Raw genomic sequence first — 27,484 nt, forward strand, 5'->3', positions numbered from 1 at the left:
TATTAGTTTATTTCACAAAGGTAAGTTGTTAATGTTTAGGAGGAATATATAGGCCTATGTTTTAAAACAGAATGGTTGCGATCGATACAGTATATGTAGGCCTATAGCTAATATTTTTTAGGAAAGGTCTATTCTAACATTATTAGCCTAAAATGCGTTAATTAATTTATTTAATTAGAATTGTACAGTCATTGAGTACGGGTCACTAAATTATAGTTTTAAGAGTCTCCCCTCTTTAGTTTGTAAAAGTATTCTTGAAAAGAAGCCCATCTCGAAAAGAAGCCCATCTTGACAGGACGCGAGTACTAGAAGAAGCACTTGGGCTTCTTTTGAAGGTTTGACGGTATAGTTTTTCGTACTTCCCTGCTGCCATGGTCCATACATAGGCCTCCGTAATTCTTCTAACACGGAACTTGTTGCGTTACAATTTTATTTTGTGTCGTGCATTTTTCCTGGATAAAGATTGAAGATACTATCGGCATTGCACGGTCTGCTTAAAGGGGGATTCTGGGTTTAAAATTGCTTTTAAATATCGTTTATTTATTAAATAAAAAATATCATAACAATATAGACATGTCAGAATGAAGAAGTAATAACGAGAAATTAAAAAAAATTAATTTCATATACATTTTAGGGTAAATTCATGGAAAGTCTGTTTTTCAGCAGCTTAGGGAAGCTCATTAATATTCATGAGATATTCGAGCTATATATCCAATACCAAATTGGCGAGTAAATCATGTTTTACTTTAAATTAAATTTATACGCTCTTCCACAAGGTCAATTGTTAGTTATACATACAGACTATATTAAAACAATGATTTTGAACACGTAGGGCATTTCTTTGAATTCTTTCCTATTGTCGTTTTGTGGTAATTTACAGCTTTTTATATGTTTAACAAACGTACATAATCAATTGCGTCTGCATCATGCTAGACTACAACTTCCGGTAGTGACGTAATCAGCATATTTTTGGTAATAAAACTTTTTCACTAAGCTAGGGAATCTTCTGATATCAATATTCATTAGACCGTACTTTAGTTAGCCAATCAAAATAAACGTATAAACAATTTTGCGGCGATGTTGTTGAGGTAAAATATACTGTGTTTTACAATAACCAATTTGGTTAGAGTAAAACACAATGATAAAGAATAGGAAACATTTAATAATATGATAAATGTCATTACATAGCAATTTATCACTGTGTTTTACTATAACCAATTTGGTTAGAGTAAAACACAATGATATAGAATAGGCAACATTTAATAATATGATAAATGACATTTACATAGCAATTTAGCACTGTGTTTTACTATAAACAATTTGGTTAGAGTAAAACACAATGATAAAGAATAGGAAACATTTAATAATATGATATATGACATTCACATAGCAATTTAGCACTGTGTTTTACTATAACCAATTTGGTTAGAGTAAAACACAATGATAAAGAATAGGAAACATTTAATAATATGATATATGACATTCACATAGCAATTTAGCACTGTGTTTTACTATAACCAATTTGGTTAGAGTAAAACACAATGATATAGAATAGGAAACATTTAATAATTTGATAAATGACATTTACATAGCAATTAGCACTGTGTTTTACTATAACCAATTTGGTTAAAGTAAAACACAATGATAAAGAATAGGAAACACTTAATAATATGATAAATGACATTTACATAGCAATTTAGCACTGTGTTTTACTATAACCAATTTGGTTAAAGTAAAGCAGAATGATAAAGAATAGGAATTTAATAATATGATATATGACATTTACATAGCAATTTAGCACTGTGTTTTACTATAACCAATTTGGTTAGAGTAAAACACAATGATAAAGAATAGGAAACATTTAATAATATGATATATGACATTCACATAGCAATTTAGCACTGTGTTTTACTATAACCAATTTGGTTAGAGTAAAACACAATGATATAGAATAGGAAACATTTAATAATTTGATAAATGACATTTACATAGCAATTAGCACTGTGTTTTACTATAACCAATTTGGTTAAAGTAAAACACAATGATAAAGAATAGGAAACACTTAATAATATGATAAATGACATTTACATAGCAATTTAGCACTGTGTTTTACTATAACCAATTTGGTTAAAGTAAAGCAGAATGATAAAAAATAGGAATTTAATAATATGATATATGACATTTACATAGCAATTTAGCACTGTGTTTTACTATAACCAATTTGGTTAGAGTAAAACACAATGATAAAGATTAGGAAATATTTAATAATAATGATTATTTACATAGCAATTTAGCACTGTGTTTTATTATAACCAATTTGGTTATAGTAAAACACAATGATATAGAATAGGAAACATTTAATAATATGATAAATGACATTTACATAGCAATTTATCACTGTGTTTTACTATAACCAATTTGGTTAGAGTAAAACACAATGATAAAGAACAGGAAACATTTAATAATAATGATTATTTACATAGCAATTTAGCACTGTGTTTTACTATAACCAATTTGGTTATAGTAAAACACAATGATAAAGAATAGGAAACATTTAATAATATGATATATGACATTCACATAGCAATTTAGCACTGTGTTTTACTATAACCAATTTGGTTAGAGTAAAACACAATGATATAGAATAGGAAACATTTAATAATTTGATAAATGACATTTACATAGCAATTTAGCACTGTGTTTTACTATAAACAATTTGGTTAAAGTAAAGCAGAATGATAAAGAATAGGAATTTAATAATATGATATATGACATTTACATAGCAATTTAGCACTGTGTTTTACTATAACCAATTTGGTTAGAGTAAAACACAATGATAAAGAATAGGAAACATTTAATAATAATGATTATTTACATAGCAATTTAGCACTGTGTTTTACTATAACCAATTTGGTTATAGTAAAACACAATGATAAAGGATAGGAAACATTTAATATTATGATATATGACATTCACATAGCAATTTAGCACTGTGTTTTACTATAACCAATTTGGTTAGAGTAAAACACAATGATATAGAATAGGAAACATTTAATAATTTGATAAATGACATTTACATAGCAATTTAGCACTGTGTTTTACTATAACCAATTTGGTTAAAGTAAAACACAATGATAAAGAATAGGAAACATTTAATAATATGATAAATGACATTTACATAGCAATTTAGCACTGTGTTTTACTATAACCAATTTGGTTAAAGTAAAGCAGAATGATAAAGAATAGGAATTTAATAATATGATATATGACATTTACATAGCAATTTAGCACTGTGTTTTACTATAACCAATTTGGTTAGAGTAAAACACAATGATAAAGAATAGGAAATATTTAATAATAATGATTATTTACATAGCAATTTAGCACTGTGTTTTACTATAACCAATTTGGTTATAGTAAAACACAATGATATAGAATAGGAAACATTTAATAATATGATAAATGACATTTACATTGCAATTTATCACTGTGTTTTACTATAACCAATTTGGTTATGGTAAAGCACAATGATATAGAATAGGAAACATTTAATAATATGATAAATGACATTTACATAGCAATTTAGCACTGTGTTTTACTATAACCAATTTGGTTAAAGTAAAACATAATGATAAAGAATAGGAAACATTTAATAATATGATAAATGACATTTACATAGCAATTTATCACTGTGTTTTACTATAACCAATTTGGTTATGGTAAAGCACAATGATATAGAATAGGAAACATTTAATAATAATGATTATTTACATAGCAATTTAGCACTGTGTTTTACTATAACCAATTTGGTTAGAGTAAAACACAATGACAAAGAATAGGAAACATTTAATAATAATGATTATTTACATAGCTAGCAATTTAGCACAATGTTTTACTATAACCATTTTGGTTATGGTAAAGCACAATGATATAGAATAGGAAACATATAATAATATGATAAATGTCATTACATAGCAATTTAGCACTGTGTTTTACTATAACCAATTTGGTTAGAGTAAAACACAATGACAAAGAATAGGAAACATTTAATAATAATGATTATTTACATAGCTAGCAATTTAGCACAATGTTTTACTATAACCAATTTGGTTATGGTAAAGCACAATGATATAGAATAGGAAACATTTAATAATATGATAAATGTCATTACATAGCAATTTAGCACTGTGTTTTACTATAACCAATTTGGTTAGAGTAAAACACAATGATAAAGAATAGGAAACATTTTAATAACATGATAAATGACATTCACATAGAAATTTAGCACTGTGTTTTACTATAACCAATTTGATTAGAGTAAAGCACAATGATAAAGAATATGAAACATTTAATAATATGATAAATGACATTTACATAGTAATTTATCACTGTGTTTTACTATAACCAATTTGGTTAGAGTAAAACATTTTAACTATGATAAATGATATTTAGCACTGTGCTGGATACAGTAAAACACAAATTAAGAATAGGAAACATATAATAATATGATACATTTACATACAAATTTAGTATTGTGTTTTACTATAGCCAATTTGGTTACAGTAAAACACAATGATAATGAAACATTTATTATATGATATTATTTACATAGCAAAATATTATATTAAACATATCTTATTATCTAAACGTTATGAAAAGAATAGGATACATATAATGTAATAATATAATAAATACAAGTTACATAGTTTATCATCTTGTTTTACAGAACCAATTTGGTGACACAGTTAAACACAGTGATAAAGAATAGATACTGTTTTAGGTTATATAACCCTAACCCTAGTTTGAAGCGACATAATAAATTCATCGCGAAAAAGTACGTATCGTATTTAGAAACTTTTGAAATTTGTTAGATATGTTTAATAGGTTCTTACGTCTATAAAACAAACAAAAAATATAAATTTCACAAAAAATTCGTGATTTTAATAATTTGCATTTCTAAAAATGTACACTTATGAAATACCATACATTTTCCAACACATTTTTACTTCATTGATGATTCCCAGAAATCAAAATAAAACAAATTATGATATTTCTTTTACATTATAGATGTAAGAACCTATATTGAACATGTACCAAATTTCAAACGTTTTTTAAGACGATACGTATTTTTATCGATGAATTAAGTATGTGATCGCTTCAAACTAGGGTTAGGGTTAAATAAACCTAACAGTTCCATTCTTTAACACTGTGTTTAACTTTTAACCACATTGGTTTTAGTACAACACAATGATAAACTATGTACATTTTATTTTTCATATTACATTATAGGATACATATAATGTAATAATAATAAATACAAGTTACATAGTTTATCATCTTGTTTTACAGAACCAATTTGGTTACACAGTTAAACACAATGATAAAGAATAGACACTGTTTTAGGTTATATAACTCTAACCCTAGTTTGAAGCGATCACATACTTAATTCATCGCGAAAAAATACGTATCGTATTCAGAAACATTTGAAATTTGGTAAATATGTTCAATAGGTTCTTACATCTATAAAACAAACAAAAAATAAAGTTTCAAGACAAATTCGTGATTTTAATAATTTGCATTTCTAAACATTTACACTTATGAAAGACAATACATTTCCAACACATTTTTACTTCATTGATGATTCTCAGAAATCAAAATAAAACTATTAGGATATTTCTTTTGCATTATAGATGTAAGAACCTATATTGAACATATCTACCAAATATCAAACGTTTTTCAAGACGATACGTATTTTTAGCGATGAATATTAAATATGTGATCGCTTCAAACTAGGGTTAGGGTTAAATAAACTAAAACAGTTCTATTCTTTATCACTCACTGTGTTTAACTTTTAACCAAAATGGTTATAGTAAAACACAATGATAAACTTATATGTCAATTTTATTTTTCATAACATAAAATGTTTGATATTCTTTATAATATTTAATATTATATTTTAGGCCTACTATTAATGACGTATAAATGCACACTACATCTGAAATAACTTTCTACTTCATTGGCGATTCTTACCAAAAAAAAAAAGAACTAATTTTGTTATGTATATAGAGCAACCTATTATAACATGTCTTGTATGATTTTTATCTCGTTTCAATTACATTTTATACTACAATTCAAATGAAAAAGCATCACAAAAAAATACGTCTGGTATTCAAAAAGTTTCTAAACTCGGTACACAGAAAAAGGGAAATGTTGAAAATGTATGGTCTTTCATAAGTGTGAATTTTTAGAAATGCAAATAATGGAAATCATCGATTTGTCTTGAAATTTATAATTTGTTTTGTCTTATTGAACATATCTATACAAAATGTCAAACGTTTCTGAATACGATACGTTTTTTTTCTCGATGAATTTATAATGTCGCTTCAAACTAGAGGGTAGGGTAGTAACCTAACAAGTATCTATTCTTTATCACTATGTTTAACTGTGTAACCTTATTGGTTCTAATAAAAAACAATGATAAACTATGTAAATTGTATGTTTCATATAATTACATTTTTGGCAAAAAAAAATTATTGGGAATGTCAAATTTCTTTTTCATGACATATATCTACAAATTTCAGAAGCTTTTGAGTACGAGTATTTTACGCGATGTTTTTTTATCCTCATTTTAATATTTTGGTAATGTAATTCACATAAAGTTTTGTATCCAAAAATTGTTTATTCTTGGGTAGAAATGAGGAAATAAATAGTATTCCTGTATAATATAATAATCAATAATAAAGTATAAAAAAAAATGTTGTGTAAACGAACGTTTTTTACGCTTCGAATTTTCTGTTACATTATGTTTGAATTGAAGCTACAGATATTGAATCATGGACCTATAAATTAGTAATTTATAGGTCCATGATTGAACATATCGTCACTCACCACACATTTTTTGTTTTGTATTTCGAAAGTATTTATTCTAAAGAACAATTGATGCAAACATCAACTGCGTATCTTATTTCATTAATTAATTATATTAATTATAATTTGGCGATTATTCGTCACACGAAGAGTCGAATATCGATTCGTCTTGTCATGGGAAGAAAACGTGCATTGCGCACACTGTTTACGCGCCTCAACAATAAACGGCGAATATGCGATTCGTCACTTATGGAACGCCGTTTTACACAAGTTTTTGGCGATGATAAAAATTGCATCGATGATGAAATTGCGTCGATGAAAATTGCATCGACGCAATGTAGATTGCGTCGATGCAATGTAGATTGCGTCGACGCAATTTACATTGCGTCGATGAAAATTGCATCGATGAAAATTGCGTCGATGAAAATTGCGTCGATGAAAACTGCATCGATGAAAATTGCGTCGATGAAAACTGCATCGATGAAAATTGATGTGATGAATTTAATTGATTATGAAAGTTCCAAATGGTTTTAATTCAATCAATGATGAAAATGACTACTAGTAAAGTAAATGATGATGTTAATAATGATGTTAATAATGTTATTATGTTGCTAAAAATTGACGGTTTCTGAATATTTTGATATGATAAACATTTTTACCGCTTGCACTAGCGCGCGTTATAGACAAGCGCACAGTGATCGCGCACTAAAACAATGTTGAAATATATGCACTGATTAACATTTTAGTGATTTATTGTCAACACATTTTAGCAATGGATCCATTATTGTCCTTTCGGACACATTATATCTTCTAGCTAATTGCTTCCGTTAATCCACCAGTTCAGTACATAAAATCCAGATGTCCAGCATCCATGACATCATATTCAAATCATACCGGCAGGGAGATCGCAATTTTCATCGATGAAAACTGCATCGATGAAAATTTTTTTTTTTTTCATCGACGCAATTTTCATCACATTTTAACGCAATTTTCATTACATCGACGCAATTTTCATCGACGCAATGTTCATCACATCATTACATCAATACTATATTCATCGACGCAATTTTCATCACATCGACGCAATTTTCATTGCATCATCGACGCGATTTTATCATCGCCTAAACTGGTATTCCATACTAATTGCGTGTGATCGGATTGGTGTATTATAAATAAATTCATCGCGATGAATTTTTCAGTAGATGTAATGAGACAGTTCAGTAGATGTAATGACAGTTAATTTAATTGTTCTGCTCTTTTTGTACAAATCTATACTACTTTATATTATGGATTTTGTAGTACTGTTAAAATTATTAAATCTCTGGAAGTGTGTTTTACGAGTATGTCCGCAAATTTATGCGTTTACGGTTTTAAAATGTGAGTTTTAAATAGCGAACATGATCTTGTTAGGTGCACTACGCACGCAGTATTCCAAAATGTCTTACTAATTGGGAGAAAATCATATTGTATCATATCATATTATATCCATTCTTTAAATTCATATTCTTTATCCAAAACTAAATTGGTATAGTAAAACACAGTGCTAGCAATTTATCATATTATTAAATGTTTCATATTCTTTATCATTGTGTTTTACTCTAATCAAATTGGTATAGTAAAACACAGTGCTAAATTGCTATGTGAATGTCATTTATCATATTTTTAAATGTTTCCTATTCTTTATCATTGTGCTTTACCATAATCAAATTGGTTATAGTAAAACACAGTGCTAAATTGCTATGTAAATGTTATATATCATATTATTAAATTCCTATTCTTTATCATTGTGTTTTACTCTAACCAAATTGGTTATAGTAAAACACAGTGATAAATTGCTATGTAAATGTAATTTATCATATTATTAAATGTTTCCTATTCTTTATCATTGTGTTTTACTCTAACCAAATTGGTTATAGTAAAACACAGTGATAAATTGCTATGTAAATGTAATTTATCATGTTATTAAATGTTTCCTATTCTTTATCGTTGAGTTTTACTCTAATCAAGTTGGTTATAGTAAAACACAGTGCTAAATTGCTATGTAAATGTTATATATCATATTATTAAATGTTTCCTATTCTTTATCATTGTGTTTTACTCTAATCTGATTGGTTATAGTAAAACACAGTGCTAAATTGCTATGTGAATGTCATTTATCATGTTATTAAATGTTTCCTATTCTTTATCATTGTGCTTTACTCTAACCAAATTGGTTATAGTAAAACACAGTGCTAAATTGCTATGTAAATGTCATTTATCATGTTATTAAATGTTTCTTATTCTTTATCATTGTGTTTTACTCTAACCAAATTGGTTATAGTAAAACACAGTGATAAATTGCTATGTAAATGTAATTTATCATATTATTAAATGTTTCCTATTCTTTATCATTGTGTTTTACTCTAACCAAATTGGTTATAGTAAAACACAGTGATAAATTGCTATGTAAATGTAATTTATCATGTTATTAAATGTTTCCTATTCTTTATCATTGTGTTTTACTCTAACCAAATTGGTTATAGTAAAACACAGTGCTAAATTGCTATGTAAATGTTATATATCATATTATTAAATGTTTCCTATTCTTTATCATTGTGTTTTACTCTAATCTGATTGGTTATAGTAAAACACAGTGCTAAATTGCTATGTGAATGTCATTTATCATGTTATTAAATGTTTCCTATTCTTTATCATTGTGCTTTACTCTAACCAAATTGGTTATAGTAAAACACAGTGCTAAATTGCTATGTAAATGTAATTTATCATATTATTAAATGTTTCCTATTCTTTATCATTGTGTTTTACTCTAACCAAATTGGTTATAATTTATTTAATTTCATTCAAATTGGTTATAGTAAAACACAGTGATAAATTGCTATGTAAATGTAATTTATCATGTTATTAAATGTTTCCTATTCTTTATCGTTGAGTTTTACTCTAATCAAGTTGGTTATAGTAAAACACAGTGCTAAATTGCTATGTAAATGTCATTTATCATGTTATTAAATGTTTCTTATTCTTTATCATTGTGTTTTACTCTAACCAAATTGGTTATAATTTATTTAATTTCATTCAAATTGGTTATAGTAAAACACAGTGATAAATTGCTATGTAAATGTAATTTATCATGTTATTAAATGTTTCCTATTCTTTATCGTTGAGTTTTACTCTAATCAAGTTGGTTATAGTAAAACACAGTGCTAAATTGCTATGTAAATGTCATTTATCATGTTATTAAATGTTTCTTATTCTTTATCATTGTGTTTTACTCTAACCAAATTGGTTATAGTAAAACACCAGGCCCGTATCCAGGGGGGGTGCGTTGGGTGCAGACGCACCCCCCCAAGTCCCAAAAGGTCCACTTTTTCCTCGGTTGGTATTTTTTCTTGTCTTGTTTAACTAAAGACAATATCATTATATATATACAAAATTTACATTATCAATGGTATACAAACAAAAATATGCTAATATAAAATGAAAAAATACCGGTAATTAAATTACGGAATCTGAACTGACTACAAACTCGATGTAAAACATGCGCAGTCGATCATGTGACGACAAGTAATAGCTTAGCGCTTCATGTACGCGGTAAAGTGTTTGCTGGAGAAATACAGACAACTTAACGTCAGGGAACACGTGTACTTTTTGTCGGGGAATATAATATACAGTAAAAAGCGTTCGCGTTCACTTCGTAGCTAGCTTCAGCGCCTAGAAAACCGCGACGTTTCATTGACCGTGAGAGTACGTCAGAGTGATATTATGCACTTTATATGCATTCATTATTGCCAGCGATCTAACTTACTACTAAACAATAGCTAGGTACGCACTTGTCTGGCGGTATCCCTTTGTACGAATCGTTCAACGTTGGGTTGAGACGCGTGATATCAAGTTTCATCCAGGGACCAAAATGTGTAATGTGTTATTTTCCAGGCGAAGTTTACCGACGGTTACGTCGTGTACTGCGTCGACGTACGCTACACTACAGCAAAAACGAATTATGTTAATTGTTCGTTTGTTCACCAATTTTTTAATTTACAAGTAACCTTCTGTACCGTCGGGCACCTAAAATAAATTTTTCATCCATTACTAAACAAAAAAACATGCCATTTTCGCTTAGCCAACATTATAGCTATAGTTATTACATTTTCAATATCCTGTATGTCATGAATTTCTCACCACTCGGAAGTCCAGATGGTACGCATGCATACACCTGGGAGGAATAAACTTTTTTCCCCGACTGAAAAAGGTCTACGCTTGCGTTTTTTAAGCCTCTAGGCCTGATGTTTCCAAAGTATAAAATGCAATTTTTTGAAGACCTGCAGCTCTAGTTTTAAACATTTTCTTAGCTCAGCCCCAACAATAAAGCTGGTCATATTTCGAAGAACAAGAAGTACATTTTCCGGGACCTAACATCTCTATTTTTCAAACATTTCTTAGCTCAGTAGTCACAACCCATGATAGGGACTTATATATTTTTTTTCATGTTTTGAAGTATAATAAGTCCAATTTCCGGGACCTCCAACTCTATTTTTCAAAATTTTCTTTGAACTTTTATTTTTTAAATTGAAAAATATGGATTGAAACAGTCATCGCGCATCGTTTTTTTGCACGCAGTATTTTATTTATGCATTATAAAAAATGGAAAAAATGGCTACCCTAAATCTGATTAAAAAGACCTCAAATGACGCTAGAACGCGTTGCCGGGGGCCCTTGGCGGCCCCTGGCCCTCAGCCTAGTGATGCTCGCTTCGCTCGCATAGCCCCCTTGTCGGGGAATGTAGCCCCCGCGTCGGGAAGATCCTGGCGCCACCCCTGCTGAGTTGGCCTCATCATGAAAGCGTTAAGTTCTGGTGTCCATCGTTCAACTAGCCCAAGCCACAACAGAGAGTCTTACATCAGTCTTTAGAACGTCAAATAACGCAAATTTTTCCAGGGCCTTCGGCCCCTGGACCCTGACCGGGGGGCGATTTTTTTTTTCGTACATAAGTTGGGGACCCCTTAATGAAACGTCACAAAATAAACATGAATAATTCATCAGTTAAATTTTCTTGTTCCGTGTGCACCCAAGCGTATAACAACAAGAAGTGATTACCACGACACAACTGCGATACGATTCTAGGCCTATCTCCGCTGTGGTTGCGGCGTGCGATTTCATAAAATAGCGGCGTTTTGTGTGGATTGTCGAAATAATCAGCCTTTAGTTTATGATAGAGTGTTTAATATAATTATTGTATTACTAAAGAATTACGTGTTAAAATTATAGTTTCTATTAATACTATAAGGCCTAATTATTATTCTAGTAGTCTGTGTGGGTGTGACGTGTGTGTTACTGTTAGGTATGACACAGTCCGAGTAATAAGTCAGCAAATTTAAACAATTACATTACACAAAAATACATTTTTTATTCTCGTGGTTCTAATCTTTCCATCTCATGTGTGTTCATATACGCGCATTTTTAAAGTTCCTTTGAGTACATGCATATTGTTTGATAATAAAATAGCAGAATTAAAAAATTACAGTACACAAATTATAAACATTCTTCTTGTGGGTCTAAGCTTTCTATGGGCTATGTCTAATTACTATTTAGTTGAATGTGTCTTGCCTAGCTGTCGATTAGCCTCGACACATTTTGCATAGGTTGGTGTATGTGTGAAGAAGAGTGCGAGAAGGCAATCACATGAATTGACCTAGAATCCTAGGTCTAGAAAGAATCGTATCGCAGTTGTAATCACTTTTAGCTATACGTACGCTTGGGTAGACACGGAACAAAAAAATTAACTGATGAATTATTCATGTTTATTTTGTGACGTTTCATGAGGGGTCCCCAACTTATGTACGAAAAAAAAAATCGCGACCGGGGGCCCCCCTGGCCCCCAGCCATTGTTGCTCGCTTCGCTCGCACCCCCCCATTATAAATGCTGCATACGGGCCTGAACACAGTGATAAATTGCTATGTAAATGTAATTTATCATATTATTAAATGTTTCCTATTCTTTATCATTGTGTTTTACTCTAACCAAATTGGTTATAGTAAAACACAGTGATAAATTGCTATGTAAATGTAATTTATCATATTATTAAATGTTTCCTATTCTTTATCATTGTGTTTTACTCTAACCAAATTGGTTATAGTAAAACACAGTGATAAATTGCTATGTAAATGTAATTTATCATGTTATTAAATGTTTCCTATTCTTTATCGTTGTGTTTTACTCTAATCAAATTGGTTATAGTAAAACACAGTGCTAAATTGCTATGTAAATGTTATATATCATATTATTAAATGTTTCCTATTCTTTATCATTTTGTTTTACTCTAATCTGATTGGTTATAGTAAAACACAGTGCTAAATTGCTATGTGAATGTCATTTATCATGTTATTAAATGTTTCTTATTCTTTATCATTGTGTTTTACTCTCACCAAATTGGTTATAGTAAAACACAGTGCTAAATTGCTATGTAAATGTAATTTATCATATTATTAAATGTTTCCTATTCTTTATCATTGTGTTTTACTCTAACCAAATTGGTTATAATTTATTTAATTTCATTTCAAAAGACATTTACCTAAATTGCTATTTAAATGTCATTTATCAAATTATTAAATGTTTCCTATTATTTATCTGGTTATATAGTAAAACACTGTGCTAAATTGCTATTGTATTAAGGACGAGTTCCGAGAAGATGTATTCAAAGCTACAACCAATCAGAACAGTGTTAATCAATATAGTCCATGGCTACAGCCAATCAGAAACGTCCAAATTGCAATAACCCCTAGGCTAATAGAAATTATTGGTCCGAGTAGCCTTTTCAACCAGACGTTGCGAGGTTTAAAAAGTAAAACATGATTTACTCGCCAATTTGGTATAGTTTATATACCTGGATATTCACAAAATCACGTCATCAGTGGATTCCAAACTCGCGACGTCATGTACGTTGTGTTTGTTAACTTCAAATCTCTCTCCCCTGTCAAACGACAACCACCCGATCATTGTGAAATACATTTTTTGTAGATTTTCTAAGCTAGGCCTAAAGTGTAATAATAACAGTAGTAGCATATATTTATTTGACATAAATACAACATTTAGTAAAGATTACGGAGTCTTAAATCATATACTATTTTTATACCTCGAATAGTACAGATCGTATTATCGGCTTCACGTACTAGGCTAGGCCTAGCCTAAATCATTTGTTTTCATGGGCGAGAGCCATTCTGACTAGGGATTCCATGCCACGATGGCTACGTTAAAACATTGGGGCCCATCATGGGCCTAGCTAGCCTACTAAACGATTGGCCCATCCATAATAATAAAACTCGGTGGATTCCAAACCTATCCTATCAACCAAACTCCTAAACAATCTAAACCTAAAACATTCTACAAAATCGGCTGTAAATATTGAGGCAAAAAAGGTACGATCGCCGTCCGCACGTATGGTGTCCCGATCGTCTAAAAGTAGGCCTAAAATAGGCCTAGTTTACTCTCCAAAAAAGCAGATACTGCATCAAGCAAGTAGACCAGGTAGTAGGAAGGAGACCTAGCCGATTCGGCCCAGTTAAAAATTGAGCTAGCTAGTGTAGTAGACCCTATATGCGAATTGATACTACCAGGCCTTTTAATAAAGTATTATAGGCTTGTTAAAATTAGCAATATACTTATGTTTACAAATATTCCAACTCTCTCATTCGAGCTATATTATCTATACCATTCCGGTAGGTCGAGTCGACCTTCAACCAAATACTGTACATCGTTCATGTTGTGATTATAGACGGGGTATACTCGACCCGACCAGTTTGGTATTGTATACTGTATCTGCTTATCACGTGACATGCCAGGCATGGGCAGGTAGAGCACGTGTATCGTCGTCTCGCTCTCCTCGCTCAGCAGGAATGCATCCCATTGATTTTGAAGGCTTTCCCTATTGGTCAGTGCGAAAATCGGCAAACGTAAAGTGCAAACATATCTAATTTTTCACTGTTTTGATGAATTTTCATAGAAAATTGACTTTATAAATGGGAAGACCGACTAAAATTACATTAGATAAGTATAATTTCACAAAAGTAATTGATATGGTTAATGATAACGAGTCGTCGGAACATTGACCATTTCACGAATTTCCTATTCTGTAAACACAGTGTTATATCGCCGTAGCTGCACTTGCAATCTGGCCTCATTTCACAGCCTTCGTTCTGCTTCACTGGGCGCTTATATAAACTGAAACTTTTACCGTTCAAGAGACAAACAAATATATTTTACATTTTTTACTATTCATTTTAAACCCGGAACCCCCCTTAATTAATTGTGCGCACAACGTGGTCTGTGCTGCAGCAGAAGGCCTATTGCGCGCCTCTGCTAACTCATGCTCTTTTGCTGCTACACAAATCATTAAATCTATATATTTTTTCACATATCCATGCAAATTCTGTAGGATTTAAAACAAATCAAAACATACATTTTTATTCGCACGAATTGATAATTTATTATTATTTTAAATGAATATTTGAAATGTTAAGATACATTTGTTGACCATTTTACAAATTTAAGAAAACATTTGTTTATTAATTAGGCATTATGAGGGTTTTCAGAATTCCCAACGATCCAGTAATAGATTAAATTAAAACTGTAACTGTGACAGACAAATTGTTGTGTCGTGATTGGGCACTTGGTTGTTCGGTAATACATCTAAAGAGTTTGTTCTTACCTCCATTTACAATGATACAAAAAGGGAATACTGTATTCATTTCAACGACACCAACCGGAAATGTATTATTGTTATTAATCGATCCGTATCGGGGAAGAAGGAAAGACGCCATTCTATTAGTTTATTTCACAAAAGTAAAGTTGTTAATGTTTAGGAGGAAATAGGCCTACGTTTTACAACAGAATGGTTGCGATCGATATCAAAATATATAGCTGATATTTTTGGGGGAAAGGCCGATTCTAACATTATTAGCCTAAAATGCGTTAATTGATTTAGTTAATTAGAATTTTAAGTCATTGAGTACGGGTCACTACTACTATTATAGTTTTAAGAGTTATCTATGGTACATTCATTTAACAGTTTAAACACGGTATTTTGATCACAAATGTAAACTTGGCAGGTAATGTCTCAACAATCTTGTTGTAGTTATAGCAATTCACACAAGTTTGCAAAAATATTCTCGAAAAGAAACCCATCTTTACTGCCAGCCCACCCACGAGTACTAAAATAAGAAGAAGCCCGTGGGCTTCTTTTCAAGGTTTGACGGTAGTTTTTCGTTAAATTAAAAACTATTTTTCTCTTTTGCATCACCGACATTCTTTTGGAAGTAGGCCTACACAACAAGAAATATCTCCACTCCTCTTTTAAGCGAGAAAACTAATTGTCTATAGCGATAGATATTACCATATTACTTAGAAGAACATCTTTTATTTACAATGGACCGTATATATGGAACAACTTACCGCTCAATCTAAAATCTAAAAGCAATACCCATCATAAATTCATTTAAAACAAAATACAAACAAATAATTATTTCAAACTATTTAGAACATTAGTATATTTCACAATTGCCTTAAGACTGTTCTTTTTTCTCCCTTTTTTGTGCCTTTTTGTGTAATTTTATTTGTCAATTTGACGAAAGAAAGTGTTTTTTGTTCTCTCACTTAAATAAAATAATTAAATATATATTTACTTATCTGGAGGACCAAACTTAAAGCATTGGCTTAATGCGTCCTCCTTACACAATTGTATTTATTTATTTATGTTTCTGTATTATCATATTGTATTGTGTGAAACAATAAACTTGAAACTTGAATAGATAAACTGCTGAATAACAATTTTAAATGAAGTAGAACATTCAAACTAAGATTTTCTTTATTTTATTTATTTTTAAGTTTCTGCCAATTACAAAACATATAGATATAGCCCACCCACAAGTGCAAGAAACGACAAAATATGTGCTACAATGCACAGCTGGTCAACCCTCCGCCTCAACCACACTCCCCAATATTTTATATTAGTTATTATTGTCTTTCAGAGTGATTCTTGGAAATTGCAAACATGTCTGATGTGGAAGAAGGTAAGTACGAACATTGACTTATTGATTCATTTTCTGGTTACCGGATACACACACAGTGCATGTTTGCCACAGTTTATTTAGGCCACCATACTTTATTTAAAGAAACTTCCTCTAGTAGTAAAGGCAATGGTGAGTAAAGCCAACATAAATACTTGTTCTCAATAGGCCTAAAGATGATAGTGATTTTTACTTTTTTTAAAGACATATTAAAATAGAACGTATTTAAAACCATAAAAACCATTTTCTGCTATTTTGTAAAATTCTATGGTTAATCATACATTCCAAACCAACACACTTTTTACAACGAAACTTAACATACCTCCAATAATCAATAGACAACTTCTTTTATCATAAAACTGCCGTTCACCACAATAATGCATTTATGTATGTTGATAAAGTTAGAGCAACTTTCTTGCGTCGCACAGCTTTTAATAAATTAGGCGCCCATGAAGCTTTTATTTCCAGTGGATTTATTATTACGTTAAAGATCATACCACCTTAACCAATTCTACAAATTCAGCATATAGTAACCAATACTTATATCTTAGTTTTTTTTTAATTATCAACTACTGATTGTGTAGGTAGTGAGGATGACGATGATGAAGATAAGGCGGCATCATCCTCCCAATGGCGGACAAATGCCTGTAGCAAGAAGGGAGGTGAAGATAAGGGGACATCAACTACCTCCCAATGGTGGCCAAGTACCATTATCGCTAGCAGGAAGGATGATGAAGATCAGGCGGCATCAACTAGCTCTCAATGGCGGCCAAGTCAAAGTAAACAATACATTTCAATAGATTAATAATTCTTAGCAATATGGCACATAAATTAAAAGAAATAATAGGGGTTTATTCTTAGATGGTAAAATGGAGTCACTCCAATTGAAAAAAAAACTAAATTCAATTAAACTAATTAAAGATATATTGTCCCCCTGAAAACAAATTTTTTTTAAATAAATTGTTGGTGTTGAATATGTAATTTTAATGTCACATAGGCCTAATAGTTAAGACTACAAAATGGCCTATTAAAAGTCTGATTTTTTTAAATCTTCATTTTTCATGTTCTTTTAGGGACAATACACCCCGCATGTTTTCTCACTGGTCTACTACAAAATTATGTTGATTTGAAACAGTATGAATTTTTTCTTGATAGTTAGGTTGTAACATGTATTCTGATTTTATAGGTAATAGCATGGATGACAAAGATGAGGCTGTACCACTCAGTTCCCCAATCCAACCATGTAAAGGTAAATACAAATATTTAAAAAGGATAATTATGATGATGTGACTGTAGTAGAGAGTTGTTGTGATGGCTGATGGTGTATAAAAATGATTTTATAATGATGATTAGGAAGATGAGTGTTAGATGGGATGATGATTAAGGTGGTAATGATCATAAATGATTAAGAGATGAATAAGATAATGATTATGGTGATGATCATTAAATTATGATAATTATTTCGATGATTACAGTGATTATACTGATAATATTTATTTGTCCATATGAAAACAGATAATAATTATGGTGTTGGAATATAGTTATGTAATAGTTTTAATATCTTGTGGTTTAGAAAAAAATTCATATTGGCAATATTATATGAAACATTGAAACAATATTGCCCACAATAGCTATTTCCAATGTACAATTATAGTTTAACTTCTGTTCTTAAACTATAGATTTGTCACAGGAAGACTTCAGACAGTTAATTGTAGACTTTGCACAATGGTTTGATGGGTTTAACCTCCTCGGCATGCTACGAGTTTTATTCAAAGACATTATGGATGACGTTCATACTTTGGAGAATGCTAATTCTGCAATGGACTTGTTATCTCATTTAGTGGCGTCTGGAGAATTGAGTCGACGAAAGCTTAGTCTATTGTGCGACACAATTAAAATAACTAAGCAATTTGGCTTTGAGTCAACATCTATGAATCAACTTCCTTCCTTCCAAAATATCAAGGAACGTGAGGTGTCATCATTCACGAAGTACAGAATAAAACTTGTGAATCTGGGAAAAGTGCTTACTAAGGAAAACATAGCAACTCTTGATGGAACATACAACTTTCCACTGACAAAGAAATACAAAGACAGCTGGATTTTAATTTTAGATCTAGAACTTCAAGGAAAACTGAGCAAAGACAAAATGAAGTCACTTATAAAAGTATTGAAGGAGAATGGAATGGAGTTGGCTAAGAAATCCGTAATTGATGGTATTGTAGTAGTAAATTACAATTTCAGAAATTAAATAGAATTTTAAAAATGTTTATTAAAATATAGTAATATATTTAATAGTAATACTAAGGTAATGATGTATTTAAACAAATATGAATTGAATTATCTTAAATTATAGTTAATCAAAATGATTAAATGATTAAATTCTGATTTTGTAGATAATAGTACCGATGATGAGGAAGTTGAGGGCGCAGCATCCATCTCCAAATCTAAAGGTATATAAAAATCCGATATCTATAACTTTGTTATACCGAAAAATGCTAAATTATATATTTTTATTTTTAATAATAAGTTTGCTTTTATACTTTTTTACAATATTACTCGATTCATATATTAATCGGCTTACAGTTAGGCACATCATAGTATAAAAACAGAGTTACTCCAGGTAAACAACAACATACTTCATACAGTAGTGCTACTCAATACTGTTGATCACTAATACTACAATACTACTAGATTAGGCGTGCACTCGAGTGGTTCACGTCTTATTTGTCAAATAGACAACAACAGGTCTGTGTTGGCGAGACTATTTTAAAACCATGTTTCCTTTATTATTCTGTTCCGACTATGCATAAAGAACTTAAAATCAGCCGTCGCTTATGACGGGATTGTTCTGAAACTTCGATATATTGAAAAAGAATGAAGCGATAGCTTAAAGTGATGCGAAATTAACTTTATACAATAATTATCACTTTCTCTCGGGAACCGGCTCCTGCATGTATATCGTCATTTGAACGCGTATTATTACTATTGTTTATTATAATGACATGATGCACAGACGATTACTATTTTACTACTTGAATAAAGTTTCTAAGTATAATGTAAATTGATAGTATAATGGTCCTGTGCATAGGCCTATGTGGTAACATACACCTTTTCGTGAAGCAGCACACAGATCACAATCGACATGGATTGAATCACATGAATTACTACAACGACAAACTGGGTATGCAATTGTTTGAATAATAACAGAAGGAATTCATACTTGTGGGTTTGCAACAAAATTTAGATGGATGGATGAATCTTCTTCGATTTATGCTGTACAAACACCTCAAATTCATAAGATTTCCCCGTACCTCTTGTCTGATACATGACATGGAGATACAAATTACAGGGAGGGGAGATGTCTAATAATAATTCTATATTAAATTTACTTCGAAATTATGTTCCTTTATCTGTCTTTTTGCATCCAAATAAGATATGAATTACATCATTGTTTGCCGGTTAGTCATAATTTATTATTTATTTCACCATTACTGATCATCGATTACAAATCCTCACGAAGGACTAACGCATTATGCTAGTGTTTTGTGGCAAAGCTCTACCTTTTCTTGAGTTTTGATTATGTGGTTATTTACTTGTTTTAGGCCTCACATAATACAGTACAGAAACACTCACACACAACACAACGTGTTTAAAATTATCACATTATAAACTCATTTAGTTAATGGCTTAATTAACTTTCAGCATGCCCGTAGTCACTATCGCACCCCACCCATCATCTAGTTCCGTTTACTATGTAGGAGTTCAGGGTCGTAATGGTGTGGTGCATGGTTAACATTCAAAAGATCATGATAAAATGTACAGTATTTTTTAGCTGATGTGTGAGCTTTACAAATATTATTATGATAAAATACTTCTTTTGTAGATCATAGTGAGGAAGACGATAAAGAAAAACGGCAACTAAGTCCAGGTAAATTTAAAAAAAAAGAAGATACACTAATGAAAATTGTTTTTATCTTAAACATAATATTTCAAAATGTTGTATTCTTTTTAATGTTTTTGCAATTTTATTGATGTGTGACTTGGTGACTAAATATAAAATTCAATCCAAACAGTGCATTTCTTTTTTAAACATTTTACATAAACTGTTCATATTATATACGGTAACTATAAAAATAAATAATTATAATATTAATAAGAATAAAGACTATAATTTTCTTTGAATTTAAGTTGACCAGTGCTCATTTCTAATATTTTTAATTGAAAAACTGATGTTTTTATGCTAATTAACTTTTCTTTTGTATTGTAACCAATAAAAGTTCAATTTCTGCTTTTTAGATGACAAAATTAGGAAGTATCTCTGTGATCAGCAAGTGAACACTTGCAGCAAAGCCAATCGGTTTCAACCAGCAATTATGCATTCACGATATAGAGTAGACATTGCACACATGTTTACTGATCTTAACCTAATGAAAGAAAACCAAAACAAGATTACAGATCCAAAACCAGTAGGTTTAGATGAAGTTTTAGCGATTGTCAAGAAAACACCTGCATGTAAACTGCTCATTGAAGGCGAAGGTGGAATTGGAAAGACAACTTTACTTAGATATTTCTCTTACAGATGGGCTAACAAAATAGATAAAACATTTGAAGGTAAAATAGTATTTCTTGTCAATATTAGAGACATAGAGAAAAGCAAAGGTGTTCTAGATTTAATTGTAAAAGAAATCAATTTGAAGAATTTCAATTTAATAACTGATCTTCCAGCAGAAAATCCCAGGTTAATTGAAAAATTTATTACAAATCATGATAATGAGATTGTATTATTATTGGATGGATTAGATGAATTACAATCTGGAGTTGATAATCCAAAAAATCTGTTCACAGGAAGAGAACTAAAAAATTGCAAAGTGATACTCGCATCACGACCAGAACACATTGATGAATTTATTCATGAAAGCAATGTTGTGCATGTAAAAGTAAAAGGGTTTAATTCTGAAATCATAGAGAAATACATAAAGAAATACTTTGAATATTTTAAAGTACCTAAATTAGGAGAGTCTCTTATCAATGAGCTTGAGCTTGTTGAACCATTCAAAGGAGGCAAACATCGGGATGTATATTCAATGTGTAAGAATCCTATGTTACTTTTGATGATTTGCATTATGTGGCAAGAAAAACAAAATCTGCCAACTGATAAATCCGTTTTATTTGAAGAAGTATTTCGAAGTATTTTAAATCAGTATAATAAAGAAAAGAAAGATGAAAAAATAGATGCATTTAAAGATACACCAAAACCAATAATTGATGCCATGCTTGTGATAGGAAGAGGACTGTATGAAAGCCTCAAAATCAACCAGCTCTATATCGAAAGAAAAAACCTAAGGGGAAACAAAGACATGGTGACATTAGCCCTAAAATTAGGGTTTGTGTATAAAGACGAACCACATTCAAAGTCTAGTTTTAAAGAAATATTTACAGCTCCTCACAAATTATTAGTAGAGGCACTGGTAGGATTTTATCTCTCCAAATCAAGTCATCAGTTAGGCGAGGAAGAATGGGATAATATAAGAGAAAATAATAATTTGAATGTAGCAAGGGAGTTTGCAATTGGCTTTCTAGGTTCTAGGGCTGATACATTCCTAAATCATTGGATAACAAATAGTGTAACACATTATCACAATTTAATCAATCTCTTTAGATTTGTGAAAATGGAGCACATAATTAAAGTAGAGAATGCGCTTAATGACTGTTTGTGGAACTCAAATTTATCAATAAAGCCACGTATAAATGAAATATGTACATCATTAAAGAAATGCCTTCATCATATACATCATAAAGACAAAGATGCCAATGTTATGAAACTTTTAAGAGTTATAAATGGCCTAGGTACTAAAATACTTATTGAATGTATTTGTAATGAAAAGTTGTCTAAAGAAAAGGGCATTATGCTTGCTCACATTCTGATTGCTGTACCAAAACAGAATGAATTGTTGCGGGAAATTTCAATATGGGATGAAGATGTTATTGAACATCTAAATTCTGAGTGTCGGAAACTAAATTTTAATTATGATGTGACAGAGTATAGTATGCACGATCGTTCATTAACTTCTTCATTTCTAGTTCACTTGTTTTGTAATTCACCAAAACTAACTACACTCAATATCATAGGTAGTGAATTAGATGTTGTACTTGATACTGTGATAGACAATTTAACAAGACAAAGAGTAAGATTAGAATTACAAATGATTATGGATTTTAGTACTAGTACTCTAACCAAAATTAGTGGATGCTCACTTGCTTCATTATTTGCTATTACTCCTAAACTGGAAGCATTAACACTCAGTAGTTGCAGTCTATCAGGGGTTATTATCAATGATATGATCAAAGAGTGTATTGAAAGAGGAGTAAATATGGAATGTATGAGATACCTTGATATTAGTGAGAATGATCTAAGTCAAATGAGTGGATGTTCACTTGCTTTATTATTTGCTATTACTCCTAAACTGAAAACATTAACACTCAGTAATTGCAGTCTATCAGGTGTTATTATCAATGATATGATCAAAGAGTGTATTGAAAGAGGAGTAAAGATGGAATGCATGGAATACCTTGATATCTATGGTAATGATCTAAGCAAAATTAGTGGATGTTCACTTGCTTTATTATTTGCTATTACTCCTAAGCTGAAAAATTTACACCTCCAGCATTGCAGTCTATCAGGTGTTATTATCAATGATATGATCAAAGAGTGTATTGAAAGAGGAGTAAATATGGAATGTATGAGAACCCTTGATATTAGTGAGAATGATCTAAGTAAAATGAGTGGATGTTCACTTGCTTTATTATTTGCTATTACTCCTAAACTGAAAACATTAAATCTCAGTGATTGCAGTCTATCAGGTGTTATTATCAATGATATGATCAAAGAGTGTATTAAAAGAGGAGTAAAGATGGAATGCATGGAATACCTTGGTATCTATGGTAATGATCTAAGCAAAATTAGTGGATGTTCACTTGCTTTATTATTTGCTATTACTCCTAAGCTGGAAAATTTACACCTCCAGGATTGCAGTCTATCAGGTGTTATTATCAATGATATGATCAAAGAGTGTATTAAAAGAGGAGTAAAGATGGAATGTATGGATTACCTTAATATGGATGATAATGATCTAAGCAAAATGAATGGATGTTCACTTGCTTTATTATTTGCTATTACTCCTAAACTGGAAATATTAACACTCAGTAGTTGCAGTCTATCAGGGGTTATTATCAATGATATGATCAAAGAGTGTATTGAAAGAGGAGTAAATATGGAATGTATGAGATACCTTGATATTAGTGAGAATGATCTAAGTCAAATGAGTGGATGTTCACTTGCTTTATTATTTGCTATTACTCCTAAACTGGAAACATTAACACTCAGGAATTGCAGTCTATCAGGTGTTATTATCAATGATATGATCAAAGAGTGTATTGAAAGAGGAGTAAATATGGAATGTATGAGAACCCTTGATATTAGTGAGAATGATCTAAGTCAAATGAGTGGATGTTCATTTGCTTTATTATTTGCTATTACTCCTAAACTGGAAACATTAACACTCAGGAATTGCAGTCTATCAGGTGTTATTATCAATGATATGATCAAAGAGTGTATTGAAAGAGGAGTAAATATGGAATGTATGAGAACCCTTGATATTAGTGAGAATGATCTCGGTAAAATGAGTGGATGTTCACTTGCTTTATTATTTGCTATTACTCCTAAACTGAAAACATTAAATCTCAGTGATTGCAGTCTATCAGGTGTTATTATCAATGATACGATCAAAGAGTGTATTCAAAGAGGAGTAAATATGGAGTGTATGGAATGCCTTGGTATGGATGATAATGATCTAAGTAAAATGAGTGGATGTTCACTTACTTCATTATTTGCTATTACTCCTAAACTGAAAACATTAAATCTCAGTGATTGCAGTCTACCAGGTGTTATTATCAATGATATGATCAAAGAGTGTATTAAAAGAGGAGTAAATATGGAATGTATGAGAACCCTTGATATTAGTGAGAATGATCTAAGTCAAATGAGTGGATGTTCATTTGCTTTATTATTTGCTATTACTCCTAAACTGGAAACATTAACACTCAGGAATTGCAGTCTATCAGGTGTTATTATCAATGATATGATCAAAGAGTGTATTGAAAGAGGAGTAAATATGGAATGTATGAGAACCCTTGATATTAGTGAGAATGATCTAAGTCAAATGAGTGGATGTTCATTTGCTTTATTATTTGCTATTACTCCTAAACTGGAAACATTAACACTCAGGAATTGCAGTCTATCAGGTGTTATTATCAATGATATGATCAAAGAGTGTATTGAAAGAGGAGTAAATATGGAATGTATGAGAACCCTTGATATTAGTGAGAATGATCTCGGTAAAATGAGTGGATGTTCACTTGCTTTATTATTTGCTATTACTCCTAAACTGAAAACATTAAATCTCAGTGATTGCAGTCTATCAGGTGTTATTATCAATGATACGATCAAAGAGTGTATTCAAAGAGGAGTAAATATGGAGTGTATGGAATGCCTTGGTATGGATGATAATGATCTAAGTAAAATGAGTGGATGTTCACTTACTTCATTATTGGTTATCCGCACTTGGCGGATAACCCCTTGTTATTGTCAGGACCTTTTTTTTTTTTTTCTTATTTTTTTTCTTTTTTTTCTTTTTTCTTCTTTCTTTCCCAGAATTTTGTTGCGCATGTATCTCTAAATCTTCTCAACATAACATTGTATAACTTTGTCATAAGATTGACCTATAGCTGTAGATGTGCAGCGAAGCTTTTCGACGATTTCGGAGTTGCGCAACGTAAGTTACGCGCGATTTTATGAATTTCAATGATTGATCATAGATTAAAAACTAAAAGTCATTTTGTATTGAAACTTGGTGAAAATTTAAGTCATAACATGCTAAAACTTTCTATGGATTAAAAATGGCATGTTTGACAGAAAGTTACGCGCGCACGCGCGTTCAAAATTTCAAAATGCGTAAAATCAATTTCTAATCAACTTTCTACGCGTTTCAGGTCATTTTAAGCATTAAAAAAATTCCCACGCGTGCGCAATTTTTTTACGCGCGCGTGCGCAATTAGCGCAAAAACATCTTTTTTTTGCTTGATTTTTGTTTTTTCAGCCTTTTCTAGTAATTCTACCAATTTTTAATCAATTTCGACATAAAATCACGTCATACGAGCACGTAGAATTGAACAATTTGCGCGCGTTTTTGAAGAAAAAGTTCAAAAATTCCTCAAAATTATGCCTTTTTTAAAACAGTCATAGATTGTACACTACAAAGTGAACTTTTTTTAAATTACACATTCTGGAAGTTGATGAGTTGTAGATATAGAATCATGCATCGATATGGCTAACCGGACATTGTGACGTCATCATTTGGCCACTCGAATATGAAATATAGGATTTTTGTCTCTTTCGTCATAGCTCGTCACATTTAATAGAGCGCATCTCCACTTATCCGTATTCCATTTCCCTCAATTTTGTTATATTGTCTAGGCCAATCAATTATCTTTCGCATAATCTACCATTTTTTAAATTATGATGACGTCATCATGTCCAAAAGCGTCAATAACTTTGGTCCCTTATTTTCACCTATTCTGCACTGTATGTAGTACGTATACAGAATATAGTGTATACCGTATATACTTTGACGTGACACAAAATAGAGAGCGCACTAACATTTTTTTCAATAGCATAATCGTTTTTCTGCGCGCAATATTCTAACGTACGATGTGCACGTGGCTTTTGCGCTGCGGATAACCTAACTCGTCCGTAGTGACGAGTTCAAATCTAGTTTGCTATTACTCCTAAACTGAAAACATTAAATCTCAGTGATTGCAGTCTACCAGGTGTTATTATCAATGATATGATCAAAGAGTGTATTAAAAAAAGAGTAAAGATGGAATGTATGAGATACCTTGACATCGGAAGTAATGGTATTAATCGTAATCAATTACTTTCTTTAAAGGATGTCTTTTCAAATGCCACTGTAGTGGATTAACTTTCCGAATTATTTTAGAGAAGGTTTAATTCAACTCATAAGATTTATGGCAATTGCAACTTTTTTTAATTAAGGCTTTTCAGATCTTAAATTACCTTTCCTTTCAGATAGGATAATACAGTAGTTAAATGACATTACAATTCCAAAATCAATAATTAAATAGTTTTTTTCTAATTACAATTCTTTTTTTAAATAATCTAATTTAATATTTGGTTATTGTCCATTATAATATGTATGTTAATTTGGTGGTTTTTAATATTATTATTATTATTACAGTATTACTTTTAAACTATATTACTTTTACTAAAATTACTTTTACTATTACAATTGTTGTAGGGTGAGCCATTGATCACAGTAGTAATACTGTACATTGTCAAATTCAAGTATATTGTTAATACTGCACCATTATGTGTTATGGCAGTATGTCTGTATATCTGTTCATTTTTGTTTGGGTGATTTTTTTACAGAAGTATTTGCTAAAACTATTCATAATCAATGGGTTAATCAATGTACCGTATCACTGC

At 30.8% G+C, this 27,484-nt stretch overlaps 1 protein-coding gene across 1 annotated transcript; it reads left to right on the forward strand.

The window, feature by feature from the left end:
* On the forward strand, positions 1-27,301 carry LOC140062025 (uncharacterized). The gene is made up of 9 exons (XM_072108067.1): positions 1-20; positions 16,885-16,926; positions 17,508-17,702; positions 18,110-18,172; positions 18,603-19,136; positions 19,317-19,373; positions 20,807-20,851; positions 21,220-25,497; positions 27,297-27,301. Exons 2-9 carry the CDS (start codon positions 16,908-16,910, stop codon positions 27,299-27,301), a joined length of 5,196 nt encoding a protein of 1,731 aa, XP_071964168.1. The 5' UTR covers positions 1-20; positions 16,885-16,907.
* Positions 27,302-27,484: the final 183 nt, after the last annotated feature.

This window comes from Antedon mediterranea, chromosome 11, assembly GCF_964355755.1.
Source record: "Antedon mediterranea chromosome 11, ecAntMedi1.1, whole genome shotgun sequence".
Classification (NCBI taxonomy): domain Eukaryota; kingdom Metazoa; phylum Echinodermata; class Crinoidea; order Comatulida; family Antedonidae; genus Antedon; species Antedon mediterranea.